The sequence below is a fragment of the Monodelphis domestica genome, chromosome 2, assembly GCF_027887165.1.
Source record: "Monodelphis domestica isolate mMonDom1 chromosome 2, mMonDom1.pri, whole genome shotgun sequence".
Lineage (NCBI taxonomy): Eukaryota > Metazoa > Chordata > Mammalia > Didelphimorphia > Didelphidae > Monodelphis > Monodelphis domestica.
Window position 1 is genome coordinate 496,157,575 of NC_077228.1, and position 22,673 is coordinate 496,180,247.

General features: G+C 39.2%; 1 protein-coding gene across 2 annotated transcripts; it reads right to left on the minus strand.

The window, feature by feature from the left end:
- Positions 1-351: 351 nt before the first annotated feature.
- CTSK (cathepsin K) lies at positions 352-21,164 on the minus strand. Of its 2 annotated transcripts, XM_007485387.3 has the most exons (9): positions 21,010-21,162; positions 19,867-19,899; positions 19,111-19,240; positions 18,387-18,509; positions 11,012-11,167; positions 6,884-7,102; positions 2,978-3,143; positions 2,460-2,565; positions 352-1,108 (listed from the first exon to the last, which is right to left on the minus strand). In XM_007485387.3, the coding sequence occupies exons 3-9, from the start codon at positions 19,237-19,239 to the stop codon at positions 1,009-1,011; spliced, it is 999 nt and encodes a 332-aa protein (XP_007485449.1). In that variant the 5' UTR covers position 19,240; positions 19,867-19,899; positions 21,010-21,162; the 3' UTR covers positions 352-1,008. The 2 variants fall into 2 exon arrangements, with proteins under 2 accessions (XP_007485449.1, XP_001371004.2); XM_001370967.5 differs by lacking the exon at positions 19,867-19,899 and having other exon boundaries at positions 21,010-21,164.
- Positions 21,165-22,673: the final 1,509 nt, after the last annotated feature.

Below are 22,673 nucleotides of genomic sequence, written 5' to 3' on the forward strand. Positions count from 1 at the left end.
GGGTTTTTATGAAGGATTCTGGGCATGAAGCTGACCTTCGCTCCCTCTGGATTTTCCCTATTAAGATTCTTCCTGCTGTAAGAGTCCTTGCTGCCTTTGTCACAAGTGTGGGTGGGTTCAAGGAAAAGTCTGCTATCGGGATCTGGCTGCTCCAACCGTTGGCTTAATGAGTTATCCAGATGTTCACCTTGTTCCGCTTACATTGATTTAACAATAGGCAGATGGACTTTTTCAGAGTTAAGCTTGGTTAAGAATAGTGGAGGTGGGAGAAAAAGTTATAGATTCCTTTTTCAATATCAGCTGGAGTTTAAAGAGTGGCTATTAAGCCATCTGTTTGAAAGGACACTAAGATAAGTGATCAATACTCAGTTTATTTCAAAATATATAAGCAGGGAGGGGAAAATACACATTTCTATTATAATCTAAACTTACTACAAAATAAGTGAATCATAGTTTTGTAGAATAAAATGGAAAACAGGCAATTCTCACGTTTGAGGAAGAGGAAAAGATTATGGACACTCATAGACCTGGATGGAAGGAACCCTGAAAGCTAGATTGAGATGATTCCATGTTATTGTCCACGTCTCTGCCTCCAGGCAGGAGAAGGGCCAACTTGTTCTGGCTGGATGAGTCAGCTCTGTTTTGAGGATCTCCAAGCTCTCCTCACATCAGCACAGCAGTAGCACCAGGGCAAACTGCCCCAACAATGGCATGCTGTCCATACCTCACAGACCTCACACATGTATATGGGTTTCTGAGCTACCCCTAGAATCTCAAACTTGGCCCTAAATTTTCAAAGGAAGATTGAGTAGAGGTAGGGGTTGAGAAGAGGAGGAGGAGGAAGATGTCATCTGAAGGGCACTTTGTAAGACTGAAAGGTAAGATGTAGGTGAACCTTCTGCAAACCACCAAGTTGGTTCCAAGAGAGACTTTCCAAAGTGCATCCCCACCCGCCTCGCACAAGCTGAAGGAGGGTGGAAAGAAAGGTGCAAAGTCAGATGGCCAAGATCACATCTTGGGGAAGCTGGCCAGGTTGGCGATACCACAGGCGTTGTTCTTGTTCCGAGCCATCAAGATGTAACCTTTGTTGCCCCACTGCTCTCCCCAACTGTAGGAACAACCAAAAATAGTCTTAATGTCTTCATTCTGCATTTTGTGTACACATATGCTAGAACTTCTAGTGGGGGGAAGAGGGACAAAAAGGCCCTGAGAGTTTCACCTGCCCTCAATGGCAGGGAAGAGGATACTTTGGTTTCAGTTCACTATTCATTTCCATGGCGCATCTCCCTTAACAAACAGCTAGATTTTCTAATTCTACATGGTTTGATTGCAATTATTTCCATTCCTATTGTGAGGATAAGGAATGAGGGATAGGAAAAAATGCAAAGGTTGTCTCTAAGAGGAAGAAAAGAGAATTTAGCTGCAAACCCTGGGGAAAGATTCTAAAAGGAGGAGCTCTTCAAAAGAGGGTTTGGGGAGTTTACTGGGGAAAATTATCACTCCTGAACTGCCTCTCTCTGAGCTGGAAGGGAGAACAGCTGCTCCATCAACTCCTGGGAACTAACTAGTTTTGTGGAAAAACTAGCTGGAGTTCTTGGGTCTGGAGGAATACTTGGGAGGAGATCTGTGTTTCTCTGAAGTGCTGTGAACAATCTGGCTGTGACAATTTGACTAAAGTAAACCAAAGGGTTTTACATCTGAGACTTTGGGTTTTACCTAGGAAGCCAACTCCAGGCTTGGGGAAGGACTCAGTCCACCTGTAAGTCTTGTCTCCTCAGCCTTTTAGAGACAATCTCAGATATTTAGTTTAGCAAGAGAGTTTTGGGGTCTAGGTAGATCAGGGAGCTGTTAAGGAGGGTTTGAGAAGACCAGAAGAGTGTCCCCATGAAGGGAGAATAGAAAAGTGGGTAGAGATTGAGCTTTTTAGAGACAGGGACCCTGTGAAGTTTATCTATTAGTTTCCCTAATCTTCATAAGCTAAATAAACTTGTTTTCCTATAGTCTCAAGGGATTTTGTGCTTTGCTGGCCCTGGGAAGATCCCTGGGTGGATTTTTTTTTATCACCAGTCCATCTGGGTCCTTCCCAATCAATATATCTCCTTTGGGAGGTAGATTTCTTTTTCACTATATATGGGGTATCTTCCAAATTATAATTATCCTGGCTCTAAGAGTAAGCACAACAAAATGCATCAAGAGAATAAAGCACAAAAGATGCCATCAAATGAAATCTTTAAGACAAATTCAGAAATAAAGGCAAAAACTTAGGTCATGGTGGATACTCCTGCTTGACTTGGAAGGTAAGCCTCGATTTTGCCTACTGTTTTCAGTTGCTATCATCTGTGAGATTCTCTTCCATGAGCTTCCTAGAACTACCAATTTCTTGGTAAAAGAGAAGGAAGGAACTGTAGGAAAGTGGAGGCTGAGCCTGACCCTGAGGTATCTGCATCCTCAACATTTACCTGTTTTTGATGATCCAGTGCTTGGTCCCCCTTTGAATTCCATATCCCACAGCCAGCACTGCATGGTTGAGATTATCACTATTGCAGTTCTCATCATAATACACACCTAGGGAACAATTTTTTGTAGGTTAAGTTTCTTGGCATTTCAGGGAACTTTCTAAAGGGGACCTCTGTGTCTCTCAGTCTATAGGTCAGAGGGGTCCTGTTCCTGCCAGATGGTGTCAGGACCCCTCTTTGGTATTTCCCAGTCAGGAGTTCCCCTATGGGGTCTCTCAGTTGAGGTTTCTATGAAGTTTCTCCATCTATAGTCTGATCACAGAATTTTTTAGTCAACTTTTCTGGATGTCAGCAATAGCTGCCAAATTTGCTCCTGGGTAAATTCAAAAGTCAAAGGTATGAGCTATGTTCTAAAGACCTTCAGGAGCCTTTTCTACGATAGATCACAAAACTCCTTTGTAAATATCCTCACTGAGGACAGCCACCAAAGCCATCCTATCCCCACCACCCTAACATTTTACCTTTGCTATAGAACTGGAAAGAGGACAGGCTTGCATCAATTGCAACAGCAACAGGTCCCACTCTTGCCACTGCCCTCTTCAAGGCTTTCTCACTCCCTTCAGGGATCTCTCGGTACCCCCGGCATTTTGCTGCTTTGCCAGTAGGGTTGTACATGCAACTTTCATCCTGGGAAATGAGGGAAACACAGGATGAGGAAATTTTTTTTAAAAACCTCATTAGAAAGGAGGATGTTGTCACTGAGGTGGGCTAGTGGGTGAGAGCTACTCCAGAATTTGCTTTTTCAGAAAGCTGAAGAGAGGAGATGTCTCTGGTGTCTCTGGCTTTGAAATAAAGGTTGACCTCATTTTAACAGGACAAGAAAATTCCTCTGGTGCTAGGTCATCGGGAAGAATTTCCAGGGTCTTAGGTCACTGCCAATTATTTCTCACAACTCTGTACAAAAAAACATCCTACAGGCACCTGAGAAAGTGCTAATTTGTTTCCCAGGTCTAAATTGCATAACAGACAGTGGTAGGAGAAGGGGAAGATAAACATTTCTGAAGACAAGAGCCTTATACAATTTAGTGTTATCAAAACAAAGGACTTTCTTACTGGAATCTGTACTTGATACTTTGAGGTCCCTTCTAATGCTGAGATTCTGCAAGCCTCTGAACAGAGACACTTCAGTAGTCTCTTAAAACACTGTTCTTCTTCCTTATCATGTCCTCCAATCCCTCTACACTTTGATTCTTTCCCAAATCATGACCCTAATACAGCCTACGTTCTCCTCCCTTCCATATTTCAACCCTTTGGCGAACCAATTGAACTCTGTTATCTCCTCCATTTAAATCCCTTACCCCCCCTGTTCCAAAGCTAATCATGCCTTGCCAAGCTTTGGCATGGCTTGGCAACCCAACTTCAGATTACTCAAGAAGTCTCACACTTATTCACATGCCACTAAATAAAGCTGGAGTTCTGTTACATGATCTCATTTGGACCCTCGTTATAAGGAGATTAATTCTTTTTGACCTGCATAACTGATTTACTATCCAGCTGATCACAAGAACTATTCAAAACTTTTCTGGCCCTGCTCAGACTTCCCATAGCATTCCCTTCCCACACCCTCTTAATTTAAGACTGCCACTAATATTTCATCAAAATATTTTGAGGTTGTTAGCTGAGAACTCCCTCTTATTCGTTTCTCATCTCATCTTACTCAGATATCTTCCTCTAGAATGTCCTCCTTCACCTCATCTCCCATTAAGAGGCAGCTGGAAAGCCCTTCTACATGAACTCATAATCCCATCCCATTCCCTTTCTAGAAGATTGCTCCCACTATTATCCCAACTTTTCCATTAATCTTCAATTTCTCCTTATTTATTGGCTGCTTCCTTGCTGTCTACAAACATGTCTTTTCAATCATTAAAAACCCCTTATTTGATCTGACCATCCCCAGTAGCTACAGTCCTAGGTCTCTCCTCCTCTTCTCAAATAAAATCCTTGAAAAAGTTGTCTACACACAGTGCCTTCATTTCCTCTTCTCTTATCCAACTTTAAAATCCCCTGCAATCTAGCTTCTGAGTGCATTATTCAACTAAAACTATTCTCTCCAACATTAACAGTGATTTTTTAATTTTCCAAATCCAATGGCCATTTCTCAATCTTCATCCTTTTTTATTTCTCTGCAGTTTTTGACTCTATCAATCACCCTGTTCTCCTAGACAGATAACCTCACCCTTCTAGGTTTTCATGACACCACTCTTTCCTGGCTCTCTTCCTGCCTGTTTGATGACTCCTTCTTAGTTCCCTTTGCCAGCTTTTCTTCCAGATCATACCCATTAATCTTAGGTGTCACCCAAGACTCTATCCTAAGTCCTCTTTTGTTCCATTTCTATACTATCTCACATGGTGATCTGATCAACTCCAGCTCATATGGATTTAATGGTCATTTTTGTACAGATGACTCTGACCTAAGTATTCAGCTCTCGTGGTGCCACTGAGCACCATTTTCATGTCTAACTACCCACTGGACATCTTGATCTGGATGTCCTGTAGACATTTCAAAATCAATATGTCAAAAACAGAATTCATTATTTTCCCTTCCCATACTCTTCCCTCTTCTCATCTTCCTTACTGTCAGAGGCACCACTACCATCCTTCCATCACCCAGGCTTGCAACTCTGGTGTCATCTTCAACTCTTACTCATCCACACATCCAATCCTTTTCCAAATCTTGTCATTTCCATATTAGAGATGTATCGTGTATATTCCTCTTTTCTTCATTCATACAGCCATCACCTTAGTGCAGGCACCTGGACTATTGCCATTCAACAGCCTTTTGGATGGTCTCCCAGCCTCAATTCTTTCCCCACTCAAGTCCTTCCACTCTTTGGCTACCAAAATAATTGTCCTAAAGTCTAATTCTGCCCACTCTTCTCCTTGCCCATTCAATAATCCATGGATCCTTATTATCTCCAAGATCAAATACAGAATCCTCTCTTTGTTCCTTGAATTTCTTCACAATCTAGCCCTTTCTGGTCTTATTTGTATAACCTCCTACATAGTTTAGCAGTCAACAATGCTGTCCTTCTTGCTGCTCCTCACATAGGACTCTCCATTTCCCAAGGCTGTTCCTTTTCATCCACCTAGCTTCCTTCAAGGCTCATCTTCAATCCCAACTTCTGGAGGAGCCTTTCCCAGGCTGTTAGTGTCTTCCTTCTATGATTATCTTCAATTTATATGCTATATCTCTTGTATATACACTTCTTTTCGAATGTCGTCTCCCTATCAGAATGCAAGTTTCTTGAAGGTTTTGATCTTTCTTTGTATCTCCAGTGTTTAGCATGGCACATAGTAAGCAATTAAGAAATGCTTATTTACCACAGATTGATTCCATTGTTATATCAGGGTTTCCAGAAACAAGCTAAGATGTGTAGCCCTCTGTCTACCATTCCAAAGGCCACTATGTATCCTCCATATCCACCCCACCTATCATTTTGAGGATAAAATATCATAGTAACAGAGATAGTGTTCAATATTTATAGAACAAGAGGAAACTTTAGGAGTCATATACTCCAGTTCTCTCATTTAATAAATGGGGAAATTAGGACTCAGAGGAGCTAAAAGACTCTTCCAAAGTTGAATATCCAATCAAGAATCCAGCTCATCTCCTTATTAAGGATCTATCTCATTAAATACCTTATGGGCATACAGGAGTTAAACTGTTGTCTAAAGCAATTAATTAAGATTCACCTATTTTCTACTAGCTTATAGGTGCAAATTAGTCTATATGATTGATCCAATTTTGTAAAAGCTTTAATTCCTAACATGCAAAAGAAAGTGTCAAATGCTTGATGCAAATAATTCATAAGGTTCAGACTCTCTAAGAGCATTCTTTTAGAGAATCCCAAATATGACCCTCTTAAGAGAGTCAAAGATATTTTCTCAAGAATATGCATTTGAGTGAAGCAGCTAGGTGGCTCAGTGGATTGAGAGCCAGGTCTAAAAATGGGAGGTCCTAGGTTCAAATTTACCTTCAGCTACTTCCTAGCTGTGTGATCCCAGGCAAATTACTTAACCACCATTGCCTGGTCCTTACTACTCTTCTGCCTTTGAACTAATACATAGCATTGATTCTAAGATGAGAGGTATGGGTTAAAAAAAAAAAGAATATGCACTTGATAAAATTCCCCAAGAATAAGTGGCAAGAAAGAACAATGGTGGCTTTAAAGATCTGGAAGCCCTGTTGAGTTGCTTGGCAGAAGGGAAAAAAATCTTCTCCCACTTGTTTTCTATACAGACATGGTCACATCTCAAAGGCAGGATGAATGGGGCCCAGATGAAAAGAGGAAGGAGAGACTACATTAGGGATGTGAAGATGCTAAGCAGAGAAAACAGTGTTGTCTGTGGGTAGCAGGGGAGCTCACCTCTCCAATGTAAGGGTAAGCATCTTCAGAGTCTATGCCCCGGTTCTTCTGCACATACTGGAAGGCATTGGTCATGTAGCCCCCACCACAGCCATCATTTTCAGACACACAGTCCACAAGGTTCTGAGGGCTCAAGTTAAGTAGTTTACCAGTCTTCTTCTTGAGCTGGCCTTCCAAGGCACCCACTGAACTGAAGGCCCAGCAGGAGCCACACTGACCCTGGAGTAATTAAGGAGAAACTATTCAGAAGATCAGGAACCATTTTATTTTATATTTTTACATTATTTTATTTTTCTATTTTGAGAATATTTTTCCATGGTTACATGATTCATCTTCTTTCCCTCTTCTCTTCCCTCCCCCTACCCAGAGCTGACAAACAATTTCACTGGCTTATATATATCTTATTACTTAAAACCTATTTCCATATTATTCATATTTATAATAGAGTAATCTTCTAAAAAAACACAACCCCACATCATGTTCTCATATAACCAAGTGATAAATCATGTGTTTTTCTTCTACTTTTCTACTCCCACAGTTCTTTCTCTACAGGAAGCATTTTAAAAGTGAGAAAAGTACCCACGTATATAAATGGTTTATTTACTAGATCCTCTTCTGAATTGCTTTCTGTAAGTCCTTATCAAGTTTTGTTGTTATTGTTTCACATAGTCAATATCTTTGCTTGTATAATTCTGCCTTCTAGTGCCTTTTAGTAATGTTTATCATATGCGGTCATAATTAAAGGATCAAAACAGCAAATGATATAGTCCATTTTAACACTCTTATTTGCAGCAATTATTTAAGCCCAAGTTGGCTTAGAATCATAGAAGGGTAAAGCTGGAGGGAACTTTAGGGACCATTTAGTCTGACCCTCTCATTTAACAGATGAGGAGACTGAGGACCAGAGAGCTTACTTGCCCAAGATCATATACCTAAGCCATTTGCAAAGCCAAGCCTAGAACTAAAGTCTCTTCACTTCTGGTCCTGTGCTTTTACATCTCACTACCCTGCCTAGCATGTTCTCTTTTATTTCTCATCAATATACAATTGGTATACAATCAGAGAATTAAAACTAATTTTAATATTCATTAGAACAAAACTAAACTAAAAAGGTAAATCTGCTGAGATATCAGAGGTAGGGTGAGAATTATAGAATGTGTCCCTAAACCAAAGAGAAATTGGGCTTCGTCTCCATTACCACACATAACTGAGAAATGATTGGACCCCTGCTAGGATGTCCTAAGTAATGAAGGTTGATCCAGAACAAAGAGAAGAAAAGATTCCTATCCATGTATCCATGGAAATTTCTCAACTTCCTTTCAATGGAGGAAATATAAAACTTATCCTCAAGGTGCTCCCAATCCAGTATTAGTGTCATGCATGACCCTGCCTTGAGTAATCTCCTAAAGTAATGGGTAAAGGAAAAGAATGGCAGATTAGTTCTTGTATTTCTAATCTACTTGGGGAAAATATGTCCAATATAAAATATACCTATATATGTGCTTAGAGAAGATACCAAGTTAAATAAGGCACCGACCCAGTCTTCACAACTATATAAATACATATAATTATAATACATGATATTTCAAGAAAGATGGGGCAGCTAGGTGTCACAGTGGAGAGAACACTGGGCCAAGAGTCAGGAAGATCTGAGTTCTAATCCAGCCTTAGATACTTACTGGCTGTGTCACCCTGGGCAAGTCACAACCCTGTTGACCTCAGTTTTTTCATACGTAAAATGAAGTGGAGAAGAAAATGGCAAACCACTCCAATGTCTTTGCCAAGAAAACTGTTATTTTCTCCATTTTACACACAGGGAAACTGAGGGTGGATGAGGTTAAGTGACTTGTCCAAGATCACATATCCAATAAGAATTTGAAAAAGTATTTGAACTCCAAGATCTTGATTCCAGGTCTAACACTTTATAGCCACTATGCCATCTGAATGCCTTAAATTTCATATTAAAAGTTTCTCTACAACAACACTGCAAGATATGTAATACAAGTCCCATTATCCTTATTTAGTAGGGAAAGGGAGCAGAATCACCCCTTCTCTACTTGGATCTATGATCTCAATATGGATCATCCCTTCTTTATCTGTCCATTCTTCTTGATGAGAAAGGTACCCACAAAAACTGATCACATAATGAATTACAAAAAAGATATAATTAAAAATAGAAAAATTGAAATTTCATAGGGAGGACTAGACATATTACTTCATTAAGATGGGGTGAGTAGATTTCCTATACTAATGAGGGCTGGCACCTTCTCGGCAACTTATTGTCTTAAAGAGTTGCCTAGAGAACTGACTGGCCTCTACAGTCAGAATACTGTATACAGAATACAGAGGTGGGTCCTGAAACCCAGATCTTCCAGGCTTCAAGGTCAACTCTCCATCCATTATGATACTGTCTCTCAAACCTATGTGTTACATTTATTTGTAAGTTATAATGCAAAAATGTTATTGGCAAATAAGGATACAATGAGTAAAGGGGTATAGGCCAACGTGAAAAGTAAAAAATGACTTGTAAAAATAATGCTTGAGTAGTGTAAGATGTTAGTCTACACTTAATTTCTACCAAATTTCTATCCAGTTTTTGTAACAGTTCTTGAAAATATAGAGGTTTTTTTTCTTAGTAATTTCTGATCTTGGGTTTATTGGACTCTGGGGTTAGAATAAAATAGTTTCTGATTCTGTACTAGATTATTTCACAACTATAATTTTTTATTTCTCAACCAGTACAAAAAGTTTTGATCACTATTATTTTATAATTTAATTTTAGTTCTAAAAGTGCTAGTCAGGGGGCAGCTGGGTAGCTCAGTGGAATGAGAGTCAGACCTAGAGACGGGAGGTCCTAGGTTCAAATCTGGCCTCAGACACTTCTTAGCTGTGTGACCCTGGGCAAGTCACTTGACCCCCATTGCCTAGCCCTTACCACTCTTCTGCCTTGGAGCCAATACACAGTATTGACTCCAAGACAGAAGGTAAGGGTTTAAAAAAATAAATAAAAATAAAAGTGCTAGTCACCTTTCATTTCTTCTTTTTTTAATATGTTACTTTGAGAGTCTAGCCCTTTTTTTCCCCTTCTGAATGAATTGTTATTAATTTGTAAGTCCTATAAAGTACTCCTTTGTTAGCTTGCTTGGCATAGCACTAAAGCTCCAATTTAATTTAGGGAGGGTAGTTACAGCTTACAGACTGCTGGAATAGGCTTCCACAACCAGTCACTTCCACGCTACAATGAATCATCAGAGAAAGAATTTGAGGGAGGAAGAGGGGAAGGAGAACTAACTGTAATTCTATAAAATAGGATTGTTTGAATAAGGATTAGAATTATAAGAATTGATTAAAAACTAGAAGAGATTATCATGTTAGTTATTGAGAAGTTATCACTGGTGTGGATATTCTTAAGTACTTTTTATTGAAAATTGGTTTAAGACATTTTAAAAATCAAAAAGGCATGATTTAAAAAAAGAAGACTAACAGCCATCTGATATATAATCATTTTTTTTAAACCCCTACCTTCTGTCTTGGAGCCAATACGATGTATTGGCTCCAAGGCAGAAGAGTGGTAAGGGCTAGGCAATGGGGGCCAAGTGACTTGCCCAGGGTCACACAACTGGGAAGTGTCTGAGGCCAGATTTGAACCTAGGACCTCCCATCTCTAGGCCTGGTTCTCAATCCACTGAGCTACCCAGCTGCCCCCATAATCATTTTTAAAAGGACAGAAAAGAGGCAGCTCAATGGCATGGTGGATAGAAGACCAGGCTTGAAATCAGGAAAACCTGGATTCAAATCTGGCCCCAGATATTTCCTAGATTTGTGACCTTAGGCAAGTCAATTAACCCTGTTTGTCTAGCCTTTGCCCTTCTGTCCTAAGAGAAAAAGTAAGGGTTTTTTTTAAAAAAGGGCAGGGAAACACCAAAGCAGATGAGCAAAGGAGCTTGTTAAGGGAAAACACTGGTGATACTAGCAATAGTATGTAGAAAAAGCTGTAAAATCTCCAGATTTGGATTACTCTCATCTTTCTGCCTCCTATCTTGTGGACATCCTCCTCCATCATTCCATGAAATAGAAGCAAATGATGGAAGTAATCGCATACACTTATCCTGGAAGCACAAAAGGTACCTGATTTTTGACAGGTGTGACATATCCTTTTTTTCTGTAGTCGATGGAATCAGGAGTTTTGGTCTCCCAGTCAGGAAAATAGAGGGTGTCATTGTTCTGGGATCGAGACAGGGGTACCTTCAGTCCAGTCATCTTCTGTACTACCTCCTCACTTGTCTGGAACACAGGAAAGTGGAATTTGAAATAATCAGCATTATGAATGGAAAGATGACAAAGTATGAAGAAAATTATTTCAGAGATTGGAAATTATGTCCAGGTGACAGATTAGAGATTTCCTTTTTGTAGACTAGAGTCTAAAGATAATCTTTAAATCCCAGGAGTTAGTTCCACAGATAGGAAAAGGATAGTCATCAGAATCTATTCTTTTCTCCAACCCCACCCAAATAAAATCTCTTTCTACTGAGTTTATTATGTCTGTCTCAGTGTTCCATATTCACAATCTACATGTTATTTTTTACTACTTCTTCTCTATCATCTCTCATATTCAATATCTGCCAAGTGCTTTCAATTATATCTCTACAATATCTCTCTCATCTGCCCCTTTCCCCCTAATCTCTTTACTATCAAACTATGTCTGGATTAGTTTGATGGTTTCCTAACATTCTCTTCTCTCTCTGACTTTAATTCTTTGAAAATCATACTTCACACTACCCCCTGAGAAATGTTATTTTAGAGTATATCTTGTGATGTTAGACTGTGGCTCAAAAATCTTCTAATGGTTTTCTACTGCCAACTGAATAAAGCTCGCATATTTAAGGCCCTCTATTAGAAATCTGGTACCATTTTACTTTTCCATCACTGATTTCCATGACTCTCTTCCCTTGTACATTATGCTCAACCAAATATGGCTGCTCACAGTCTCCTGAACACACTGACCTTTGCATTTTCCTGCCTCCAGCTCACAGAGTTCCCATGACTCAAATCCCCTTTCCTTTTCTTTGCCCACTTTAGCCATCCTTTAAGTGCCTAACTCAAAGGCCGCCTCGCCATGAACATTTCCTGATTTCCAGTTATGTGGGCTATATATATTCCTTTTAAAATTCGAATGCCTTTTAAAATCTGGCATGTACGCTGGGTCTTCCAATTGGCAAGGATTTGGCAATATAACTTAAAATCCTAAGATTTCACTTCCCATTATTGTAGAGAGTAGGAGTGGAGAATAGGGAAAGGCAGCAGAGCTGGGACAGTGAAGGGAAGTCCTTGCTTCTACTTATTTCCCCCATGAAAATGACTTTTCACTTAGTCATTGTGGGGAATCAGGGTGCTTAAAAAACTGAAAATAGAGAAAAATAACACCTCTCTTGTGATATATTCCAATATTTTAAAGATCTTTAGTTTCATTGATGTGAGTACTCCCTTCACTAATGCAGATTATAACTCCGCTGTAACTTAGTAGATGGTCTTTTTTTAAAAAGAATAAGTGGATTTTATTTAAACCAAAGTGACTGCCCTTAAAAACAGGATGTACCAAGATAACTTAAGGGTCATAAGTTTCTCAGAAAAATATGACAAGCAAAAAAAATCCTTCAGTATTGTTATGCAGGGATATAAGAGGAGATATTAAAAAATATGACCACTATGGTTTAGCTAGTTCCTCAGAACATAGATAACAAAGCAATGGTCAAAAGAATTCATAGATTGCTTACAGGAGATAGAAGGGAAAGCAATGCTTCAAACTCCAAATCTAAAACTGGTTAAATTGAACAATTTCAGCAACAAATAGGTTTTTTTCAAGAATCCAGGAAAAAAGACTTTTAAAAATGAAGGCAAGGGAACAGGAAGATGGCTCGGTGACTTGAGCCTAGAGACCTAGGTCCTGGGTTCAAAACTGACCTTAGATACTTCCTAGTTGTGTGACTTTGGGCAAGTCAATTAATTCCCATTGCCTAGCCTTTACTGCTCTTTTTTTTTAAGTTTATTTAATTAATTTATTTAGAATATTTTTCCATGGTTCATGTTCTTTCCCTTCACTCCTCCCACCCCATCTTCTGTAGCCAAGGAGCAACTCCACTGGATTTTACCTGTGTCATTGATCAAGACCCATTTCCATATTATTACTATTTACACTAGAGTGATTGTTTAGAGTCTGCATCCCCAATCTTTACTGTTCTTCTGACTTGGAACCAATTCACAGTATTGATTCTAAGACAGAAGGTAAAGGGTTTTTTGGTTTGTTTGTAGCAAATGCAAACAACTCAAGATTATTCAGAAGTCATAAGAAGTCTCAGAAATTGGAATAATATGCATATAAATCATAATATAATCTCAGGGAATGTAATGGTATTCTGTATAGCAAAAAGCTGCAACCTAAAATAATATAAGTAGATGGCCTTTTAGAATCGCTGTGGCTAAAAATTCCATCATCTTACATGAGGCCAACCTGGTAATGAGCCTTTTCAAACTTAGCGAGTTCCTCAGATGCCAAGTAGTCTATGACTAGAACTGTCCTTGTTGACTTCCATTATAAAGCATCAGAGTAGAACCTTAATGAACTTTAATTCTAACTCTTGTTATAAACACATTAAATTATAATAATTGATATATATCCTTCCCTTTAAGAAAGTGGTGATAGAGTACCTGACCTGAAGCCAGGAAGACTCATCTTTCTGAGTTCAAATTTGGCCTTAGACACTTTCAAGCTGTGACCCTAGACAAGTCACTGTTTGCTTCCATTTCCTCATCTGTAAATTGAGCTGGAGAAAGAAATAGCAAACCACTCCATTATCTGTCCCAAGAAAACCCAAATACAGATACAAAGAGTTGGATACAGCTGAACAACCATTTTAAGAAAATCTGTAAAAATCCAATTTTAAAAGGGGAAAATTTAGAAAGTTACTTGCTTTCTAAAATAGTTCATTATAGGTTTCCTTTAAATTGATTACTCTTCTCCAACACATTTTTAAAAAATGTATATTGTTGCCTTTGGTTTTTATTACCCTTTTATTTGCATATATATATATATATATATATATAATTTCCCTAAACCTGACCCAGGGAGCCATCTCTTGTAACAATGATTTTAAAACAAAAGAAAAAAGCAACTCAGCAAAATGAACCAATACATTGTGTCAAGTTCTTGAGGACCGCTTGGGAAGAATCTCTTGAGAGAGGTTCTGGAGAAGGGAAGCTCTTGGAGGACAATCTCTAAGGAGGTCTCCCTGGAGCTCCTCTAAGGGGACTCTGTCCCTCTGGAGGCTCTGGAGAGAGACCCTTTGGAGCAGTCTCTGGCTGGAAGGCTCTCTGGTAAAGTCAGCTGAGATGGAGCTGGCCTGGTGTTACTAGAATCCTTGTTTAGTCAGACCTTGTGGTGAACGTTAAAAAACTGACTGATTTCTCTTTTAAGACTCAGGTCTAGGCCATATTGGCTTGAGGCCCTTCATACTTATTCCTTTCTTACCCTCTCTCTCTTTCTTTGATTACTCATTGTATTGTTAATTAAAATCTCTATAAAACCCAATTGACTTGGGTATTTGAATAATTGGGAATATTTCCCTGGTGACCACCTTATATTTAATTTAAAAACCAAGACACTGTAGTGAAACATATTTTCTGCGGTCAAGTTTACTCACCCTCTCTTATATCTATCACAATTTATATCTTCCACTATTTTAATCACTACAGTTTAAGACCTCAACCATTTTAAATCTCACAGTTTATGGCGACCACGAAGAGACAAGTATGTTTTCTAAATTCTTCAGGGACAAGCTTGATCATTATAAAGACATATTGTTCAGTTTCATACTATTCTTTCTGTTTATATTGTTGTACTCAGTGCATATGCTATTTTCCAGGTGCTACTTGCTTCTGTATCAGTTCAATTAAGCCTCTGTATGTTTCTCTAAATTCTTCATATTCATTGTTTCTTATAGCACAATAGCAGTCCTCTACATCCATGTAACATAATTTGTTGAGCTATTCTGTTTTTTGGTATCACAAAAGCACTGCTGTGAATATTTCAGTTTATATGGCACCTTCCTTTCTGTCTTGGACCTCCTTGGTATATATGCCTTACAGGGAAATCTATCGGTCTGAGGGTATGAATGTTTTTATCACTTTTAGAATAATTTCAAATTGCTTTCCAAAATGGTTGGACCAATTCACAGTTCATTAGTGTGTCTGTCTTTCTTCAGCCCCTCAACTGTTCCCATCTTTTGACATCTTTACCAATTTTCTAGATGGGAAGTGAAATCTCAGAGTTGTTTTGATTTATAGTTCTCTGATTCTTAGTGATTTGGACAAATCTTTCACAAGTTTTTGTTTCTTAAACCTTTTCTTTCTATATTAGTAACAACTCTAAGACAGAAGGGCAAGAGCTAGCAAACGAAATTAAGTGACTTGCCCAGGGAAGTGTCTGAGGCCAGATTTGAACCCAGGCCTTCCAAATTCCAGGACTGGTGTACACTGTGTCACCAAGACCCCTTGTATGGTTGTTATGTTTGAAACAATTTGTTCACATCTTTTGATGCCTTCTCCTTGTTTGTAAGTTATTGAGGGAAAAGGAAAGCTGAGAAATTTAAAGCTAAAAATATTAGAAGCTAATTCTGAAAATGGGGAAGAAATTAGAAAGCATTTCTAAGATTATAATGTATCAGGAGGATTCAGAACTCAATGAAGATCATTGATTAGACTGACCTTTACCTTGTTGGACCTTCTATAGTGTGAATCTTGAAATTTCTCAGACTTGTGAATGTTAAAAATTTCCACATTGGGGAATTCTCCATTGGAACAATTCCCTACTGGGAACATTCCCCATTTTGACAGTGAGAACTCTACTTGGATCAGAAATGGGAGGACCTCTGCTCCACCCATACTTGGGACTGCTTTGGGGGAGAGAACTCCTTGCTAAACAATGAAAGTACTTTAACCCATACTTATAATGAGGCAAAAAGTCCTTTAAGCCATGCCTATTTTTAGAAGTAATACAAAGGGATGCTAAGTACCTATTAAAGGTCAGGCAACTTGTAAACTTGCCAGGAGCAAAGAGGTGAAAACTTATTCAGAAGTTTTTTCTGGTTCAAACTTACTAAAGGGATTAGTCAACCCAGCAGTATTTTTTCTGATTCAAACTTACTAAAGGGATTAGTCGACCCAGCAGTGTTTTTAGAATGGGTTGTCCTTTGGAAAATATCTACTGTGATTGGTAGATGTAAGGACTTAGGAGAGGTGACATAGGAGAAAACCCCCTATATAAGAAAAAGCAGAATCTCTTGAAAGACAATCCTTTTGAGGAAGATCTCTTATGAGGACAATCTTTTTGGAGATCCTTTTGAAGATTCTCTGGAGAAGGGAAGCTCTTGGAGGACAATCTCTAAGGAGGTCGCTGGAGCTACTCTGAGGGGACTCTGTCCCTCTGGAGGCTCTTCAGAGAGGCCCTTTGAAACAGTCTCTGGCTGGAAGGCTCTTTGAGGAGGACTCTGGCTGGAACTCTCTCTGAGGAGGCTCTGTCACTAGAATCCTTGCTTAGACAGACCTTGTGGTGAGTGATAAAAGACTGACTGACTGATCTCTCTCTCTTAAGACACAGGTCTAGGCCATGTTGGCTTAAGGCCCTTCATACTTATTTCCTTTTTCTCTCTTTCTCTCTTTTCTTTATTTCCTCATTGTATTATTAATTAAATTCTCTATAAAACCCAGTTGACTTGGGTATATTCATAACTGGGAATATTTCCCTGGCGACCACCTTATAATTGATTTAAAACCAAGACACTGTAGTGAAACATATTTTCTGCGGTCACAAATTTACTCACCCACTCTTATATCTACTACAAATTATATCTTCCACTATTTTAATCACTACAGTTTACAACCTCAACTATTTTAACTCTTACAGTTTAAGTCTCCAACTATTTTAAATATAACAATAGCCACTCTCTTTTGCATGGATCCTGTGTTATGGTTATTTGTGAACAAGTCATCTGATCATAGATCTAGAAGGGATCTTATTTAGCACAACCCTCTCCTTTTACAGATGAGGCAACTGAGTACTAGAGCATTCATGTGACTTGCTCATGGTGACACAGGAAGTAAGCAGATGAACCTGGGATTCAAATTTGACTTTTTTGACCCCAGACCCAAGGGACTTTCCACTATGACCTCATGCCTCTTTTAACAAATGAACCCCCTTTTCTAACTATAAGCTCTATGAAGGCAAGGATCACATCACAATTAAATTTTATGTCTACTCTGGTGCCTAGCATAGGGCTTCAAACTTTAAAAAGTGTTTATTAAAAACAAGTATTTAGGGGGCAGCTGGGTGGCTCAGTGGATTGAAAGCCAGGCCTAGAAATCAGAGGTACTGGGTTCAAATCTGGTCTCAGATACTTCCTAGCTATGTGACCCTGGACAAGTCACTTAACCCCATTGCCTAGCCATTATCACTTTTCTGCCTTGGAACCATTCTAAGTATTGATTCTAAGATGGAAGGTAAGGAAGATAAGGGTTTAAAAACAAACAAGCAAACAAAAGTATTTAAAAAGATAGAAAAGAGATAAATGGGCAAAATCTAAGGTTTCATTGGGAGGAAGGGAACACAGCTTATCTGCCAGGCTTTAAAATGGTAAAGAAATTTTAAAAATAGCATATGAAATATGGACCAGATTTTGTATGGGTTTTAGAGAGCTAATCAAGTTGAACCTAAGCTCTAAATGTATTATTTTGTCTATTTTTAAAAATTTATACCTAAAATTTGGAGTAAAAAACATTTTTTCCTGACCTCTATAGGGTCTCCAGTGATTAATCTGACATGGGCAAAAATGTGCTTCTCTTAAACACCTGAGAAGCTGATGGATGGATGGCAGTATTTGTTTAAGGAATTACAAAATAAAAAACTAAAAGGCAAGTCTAGAAATTCACAGGTTGATGCAAAACAAAACATTCACAACAGCACTCTTTGTGGTGGCAAAAAAACTGGAAACAAAGTGGGTGCTTGTTGATTAAGGGATGGCTAAACAATTTATATTATGTAAAAGTAATGAACCAGTTCTGTACCATTACAAATAACAATTATGAGAAATTCAGAGAAACATAGAAACAATATACACAATGTAACTGAAAACACTAAACTCTATAGTGAACAATCTTAGACCCAGAGAAGAAAAATTAACACATATTCCCCTACTAGTAGAAAGTTTGGTGCTACGAGTACAGGATGCTTCATCAGACATAGCTGTATTTGTTTAACGTTTAAAAAAATGACAACAGAAGGATCAGTGAAGGAAAGGAACATAACAGGAAATGACTGATGTGTGATAAAAATTCCAGAAGGCATACTTTTTTAAAATAGAGAAAAACCAACAACTTTAGGATGAATCTGGCTCCTGTTGCCAGGTTGAAATTCAACTCTATATAAGGAAAGTAGGGGTTGAGACGGACTTACCATGTCACCTAAGTGGTTCATAGCCAGCTCAAATGTATGAAGGCCAAGAGAGAATTCCAGGTTGTGTGTGGAAATGTATTTCAGGTTCTTCTCCCAAATCAGACGTCGAGAGATCTCATCCACCTAAGTAGAGCAGAGATAGCAATGATACTTACTGACCAAGTGGATTCTATACTTTACTAAGTCTAGCCCTCCATTAAGTTCAATGGGAGAATCAGAAGAAGGAAGACACCAGATACTCCCATTCTCTGGGAGGACTATGTGGGGAAATTAAATATATTGCATGGGAAAAAATTTAAGAGCACTTACAAATAAGTCTATAAAAAAATGCAAAATATAAACAACTTAAATCCATAAGTCCTGAGATGATGTTCACCAGAGGAGTACACAGAACTGTGTTGGGTTATTCTAGGAAGGCTTTTGGAAGAAAGCAATGTGAAAAAGCTAGGAAGGGTATAAGCCACAGTTCAGGTTCAGATCTTCTCCTGCACAAAGGAACAGTCCCCCATAGCACTTATTTAGATCAGTTTGGGGTTACAAGTTGGGGGAAGGCTTGGAGATTGGAGGGGACAAAGTGTAAGCAAAGAACACATGGCTGATTTGCCTAGAGCAAGAAATAAAACATTTATATAATAGTTAAAAGAATGGAATTAGGGTAGAAATGTTGACCCCTCAAATACCTCCAATTGGCACAACCCATGCCTCTCTCCAAGTCCCCACATACCTTGCTGTTATATTCTTTTCTGTAGGAGTCCTTCCATAGTTTCCACTGTGTATCTAACATTTCCTCTGGATGCAAAGCAGAACTCACCACTGATGGCAACAGCAGCAATAGGATGCTGAACCCCCACATCCTGGGAGAAGAAATCTTGTTCAGATTTACGAAAGCTGCATTCAAACCCTGGACCAGGGAGAACAGGTTGAGGGTGGGAGTGGGGGTGGGGGTGGGAGAAATGGGCTGTCATGTTGGGAAGGGGTACAGAATATTGAGAATGGTTTATCTATACCCAAAGAATAGTCAGGAGCCCAACTCTGGAGGATGTAAACATCACAGAAACACATTACTTCTCTTTGTCTGGTTCCTGGACTCTATATACTTTATCCTTGACCAGACATCACCCAAAACATACAATAGAGAAACATTTGTCTATATGTATACCAAGATGGATTTAGGGCTGGGCAATTGGATCTTTGCACCAAAGCATCAAATTTAGAGTATACTTGAATTTAGAGAGCACTGCTAGTATCTGCAGTTTTAGTGCCTAGTCAGAAAAAAAATAATTCTTTAAAAAAAGAAGCTACAAGATGGTGGCTTCAGGAGTATTCCAAGTTTCTGTTTACTCTCCCGCACATATCCTCTTCTTTCAACTCAGCTTTCACCATGCTTTTGTCTTGGACATGGTTTTAAGGTATCTGTCCAGGATACAAACATTTCTAGCTCTGCATATGTGGAGGGGAAAAAGAATGATCTGAATAATACCTCTTCCCTCTTCCTCTAATATGTCCAACAGACCTGGAGGGAATGATAAAGAAAAGAGAATTGCCAAAGTCAGGGTAGAGCTTGAAGTCACCAGGCTTTGATATGATCAATAGTTGTCTTGAGAATCTAACCTGCTTTTCTTTTGAAAGAACTTCTCATTATTAGATTTTTTGGTATATATTGGACTGCTAAGTCCAAACTTGCTAGTTGGAAGCATTTTCCTCCCTGTCCCAATCAGTCTCACTTTTTTCTCTACCTCTCATCCACTTTATTTCTATCTTCCTCTCCTTGATGTCCCTATATACCCCTCCCAGTCCCCATTTCCAGCTCTGTCTTTTCCCTTCCTCCTCCCATCTCAGGAAATTGCTCTAATACCAGCCAGCTGTTGCGGTCAGAAAGATTTTCCTTTCTTTTCCATCTTCAGAAGCCCTGTTGCTACAGACCAAGAGAATCAAGCATGATCCTCCGGTTGGAATTCAGGCAGTCCCTGAGGGTCCTCAAGAACCCAGTCCCTCAAAGGCTCACACTAATCTTTCTTCTGCTGCAGTTGAAACTCTCCTCCTACCCAGAAGCAATATTCAATTATGGAGTAATGTGCCACATGGTATCATGAGCCTATGTACTAACAATTTTGAGTAAGCTTAGGCTACCACAGGCCATTTTGACCATGTCTTCATCTCTTCTCATCTTACTATGTTCATATTAAATGCCACCCTTATATAAGCTCAGGTATATTGTTAACAATTCCAGTGCTGAAACCAGAAATGTTAGATGGAATAGCTGCAACACTTCCTGCCACTAGTTCTTCCATAGATGGCTCCCACCACCATTTATACACCAAACCCTAAATAAACTTTCCTAATTCTGCTGCTCCCTATCCTCCTGGAATTAGACAACTGTAAGCAATACATCTCTGGGGAATAGAAGTGGATCAGAAAAGGGTATCTAAACCCTTTGCCCTTATCACTGCTAGAGGCCACTCAAAGTGTAGATTTCCAGGCAAGAACTCTATGTGGCAATGAAACGATCCCTGGAAGCCACTCACCCACATCCTCACAATCTTTGGCTTTTCTCTACAGAAGCCAAATAGGAAAGGATGAAAAGCTGAAGGGCTGAGTTTTGGGGGAGGAAGCACAGCTTTACCTGATGATGGCCTATTTTCTGGTCTGGAGAGGCACGCACAGGCGTTTGTGGAGTCGAGTGGCTGATTATGGATGCTAGTTTTATCCCAAAAAGTTTGAGGAAGTCAGCTCTAACAGTCGGCTGGAAAATCTGGAGTGTCAGGCTGGGAAGGGGGAGGGGGGAGTGAGGAAGGAAGCCAAAAGGGGGAAGGAAAGGAGGGGAACAGATTTGCATATCGATGGGGAACAAATAGTTACTGGGAGTCAAGTTTCACATGACCTTGGTAGACCACAGAAATCGCTTCTGGGAAGCTGGAATTTTCAGCCTACACACACCATCCTCCAAGTTTGGTCTCCTCTGCCTGTCTTCTGGCTGAGAGGGGTACAGGATGTTTTCCCCAGTCCCACCAATTTATTTTTTTCACACACATATATCCATTGTTTGGGGTATCATTTTCTTAAAAAAAACACACACGATGTTCCTTTTATTAGTAATTAGCAAGATTAGTAATATCTTCCAACACTGAAATTATCAGTAATGACCTTCACTCCTATTTTACAGAAGCAGTTTTGCCCCTCCACCCCCAGATCTCTCAACTTGTCTTCTAGTCTTTCCAAGTCTCAGAGGAAATGCTAATGCATTTTAATAAAGCTAAACATCTCACCCGTCTGTGCCCTTCATCGCATCTCCTAGACCTTGAAGGAGCTGGAGCAAATGGCAGGGGTGGTGGGGTGGTGGGGACATGCACCATTCAGTCTAGGGTTCTACTCCTGTTTCTGTCCCCAACTAGCAGTTTGACCTTACATACATGTATTGCTTCTCTGGGTATGTTTCACTGAGTGTAAAATGAAGTGGTTGGACAAAATAACCTGTTGTGTCCTGAGATCTTCTCTAACTTTTATTATTTCCTCTCCATTAACCACTTGTATCCATCTAAAAAAAGGTTCATTTCTCCTTTCCTAAAAGAATCCCCATTATGACCCTGATATTTCAAAACAGGATTCTCTTTCCTGTCACTGTGGAACTTCCAGAAGAATGGTTTATACTTCTCTACCCTTTGCAATCTGCCTTCTGTCTCCAACTCCACCAAACCAGGTATTTACTCAAGGTCATCGGTTTTTCAGCTGGTCTTTTTCATAATCATCATCCCTCTTTACCTCTCTAAATGAAAAAAAACAACTTGTCATCTCCCTTGGTTGCTCAATTCAGCTCCTGTTCTCATCTGACCACTGCATTGTGTATATATTTAAAACCTTATATGTACATATTTAGGTATGTACATGTATACATATTTTACATACATATACTTCCATAAGTATATACACATATTCCCAATTAGAATGTGAACTCCTTGAGAGCAAGGATGGTCCTTTGCCTTTTTGTAGCCTCAACAGGTAGCACAGTACTTGGCACATAGTAGGCATTTAAATGGTTAATAACTGAATGACTGAATACGTAATAGAAACTACGTTCACTGGAGTTAGACTAGTTTTTGTCTTGTATTTGTCAAACAGTGCCACACATGGTCAGTGCTTAATAAAAAGCTTGTTGGATGAATACCTATTCTTCCTACTAGAATGCACTAAAAGCCCTCTTCTCAGCAGCTAATATTTTTCTCTCCCCTCAGCACATTGAAAATCTTTCCAAGAATTTGGGAGCCAGAAAGAAATGGGTTCAAAACCTGT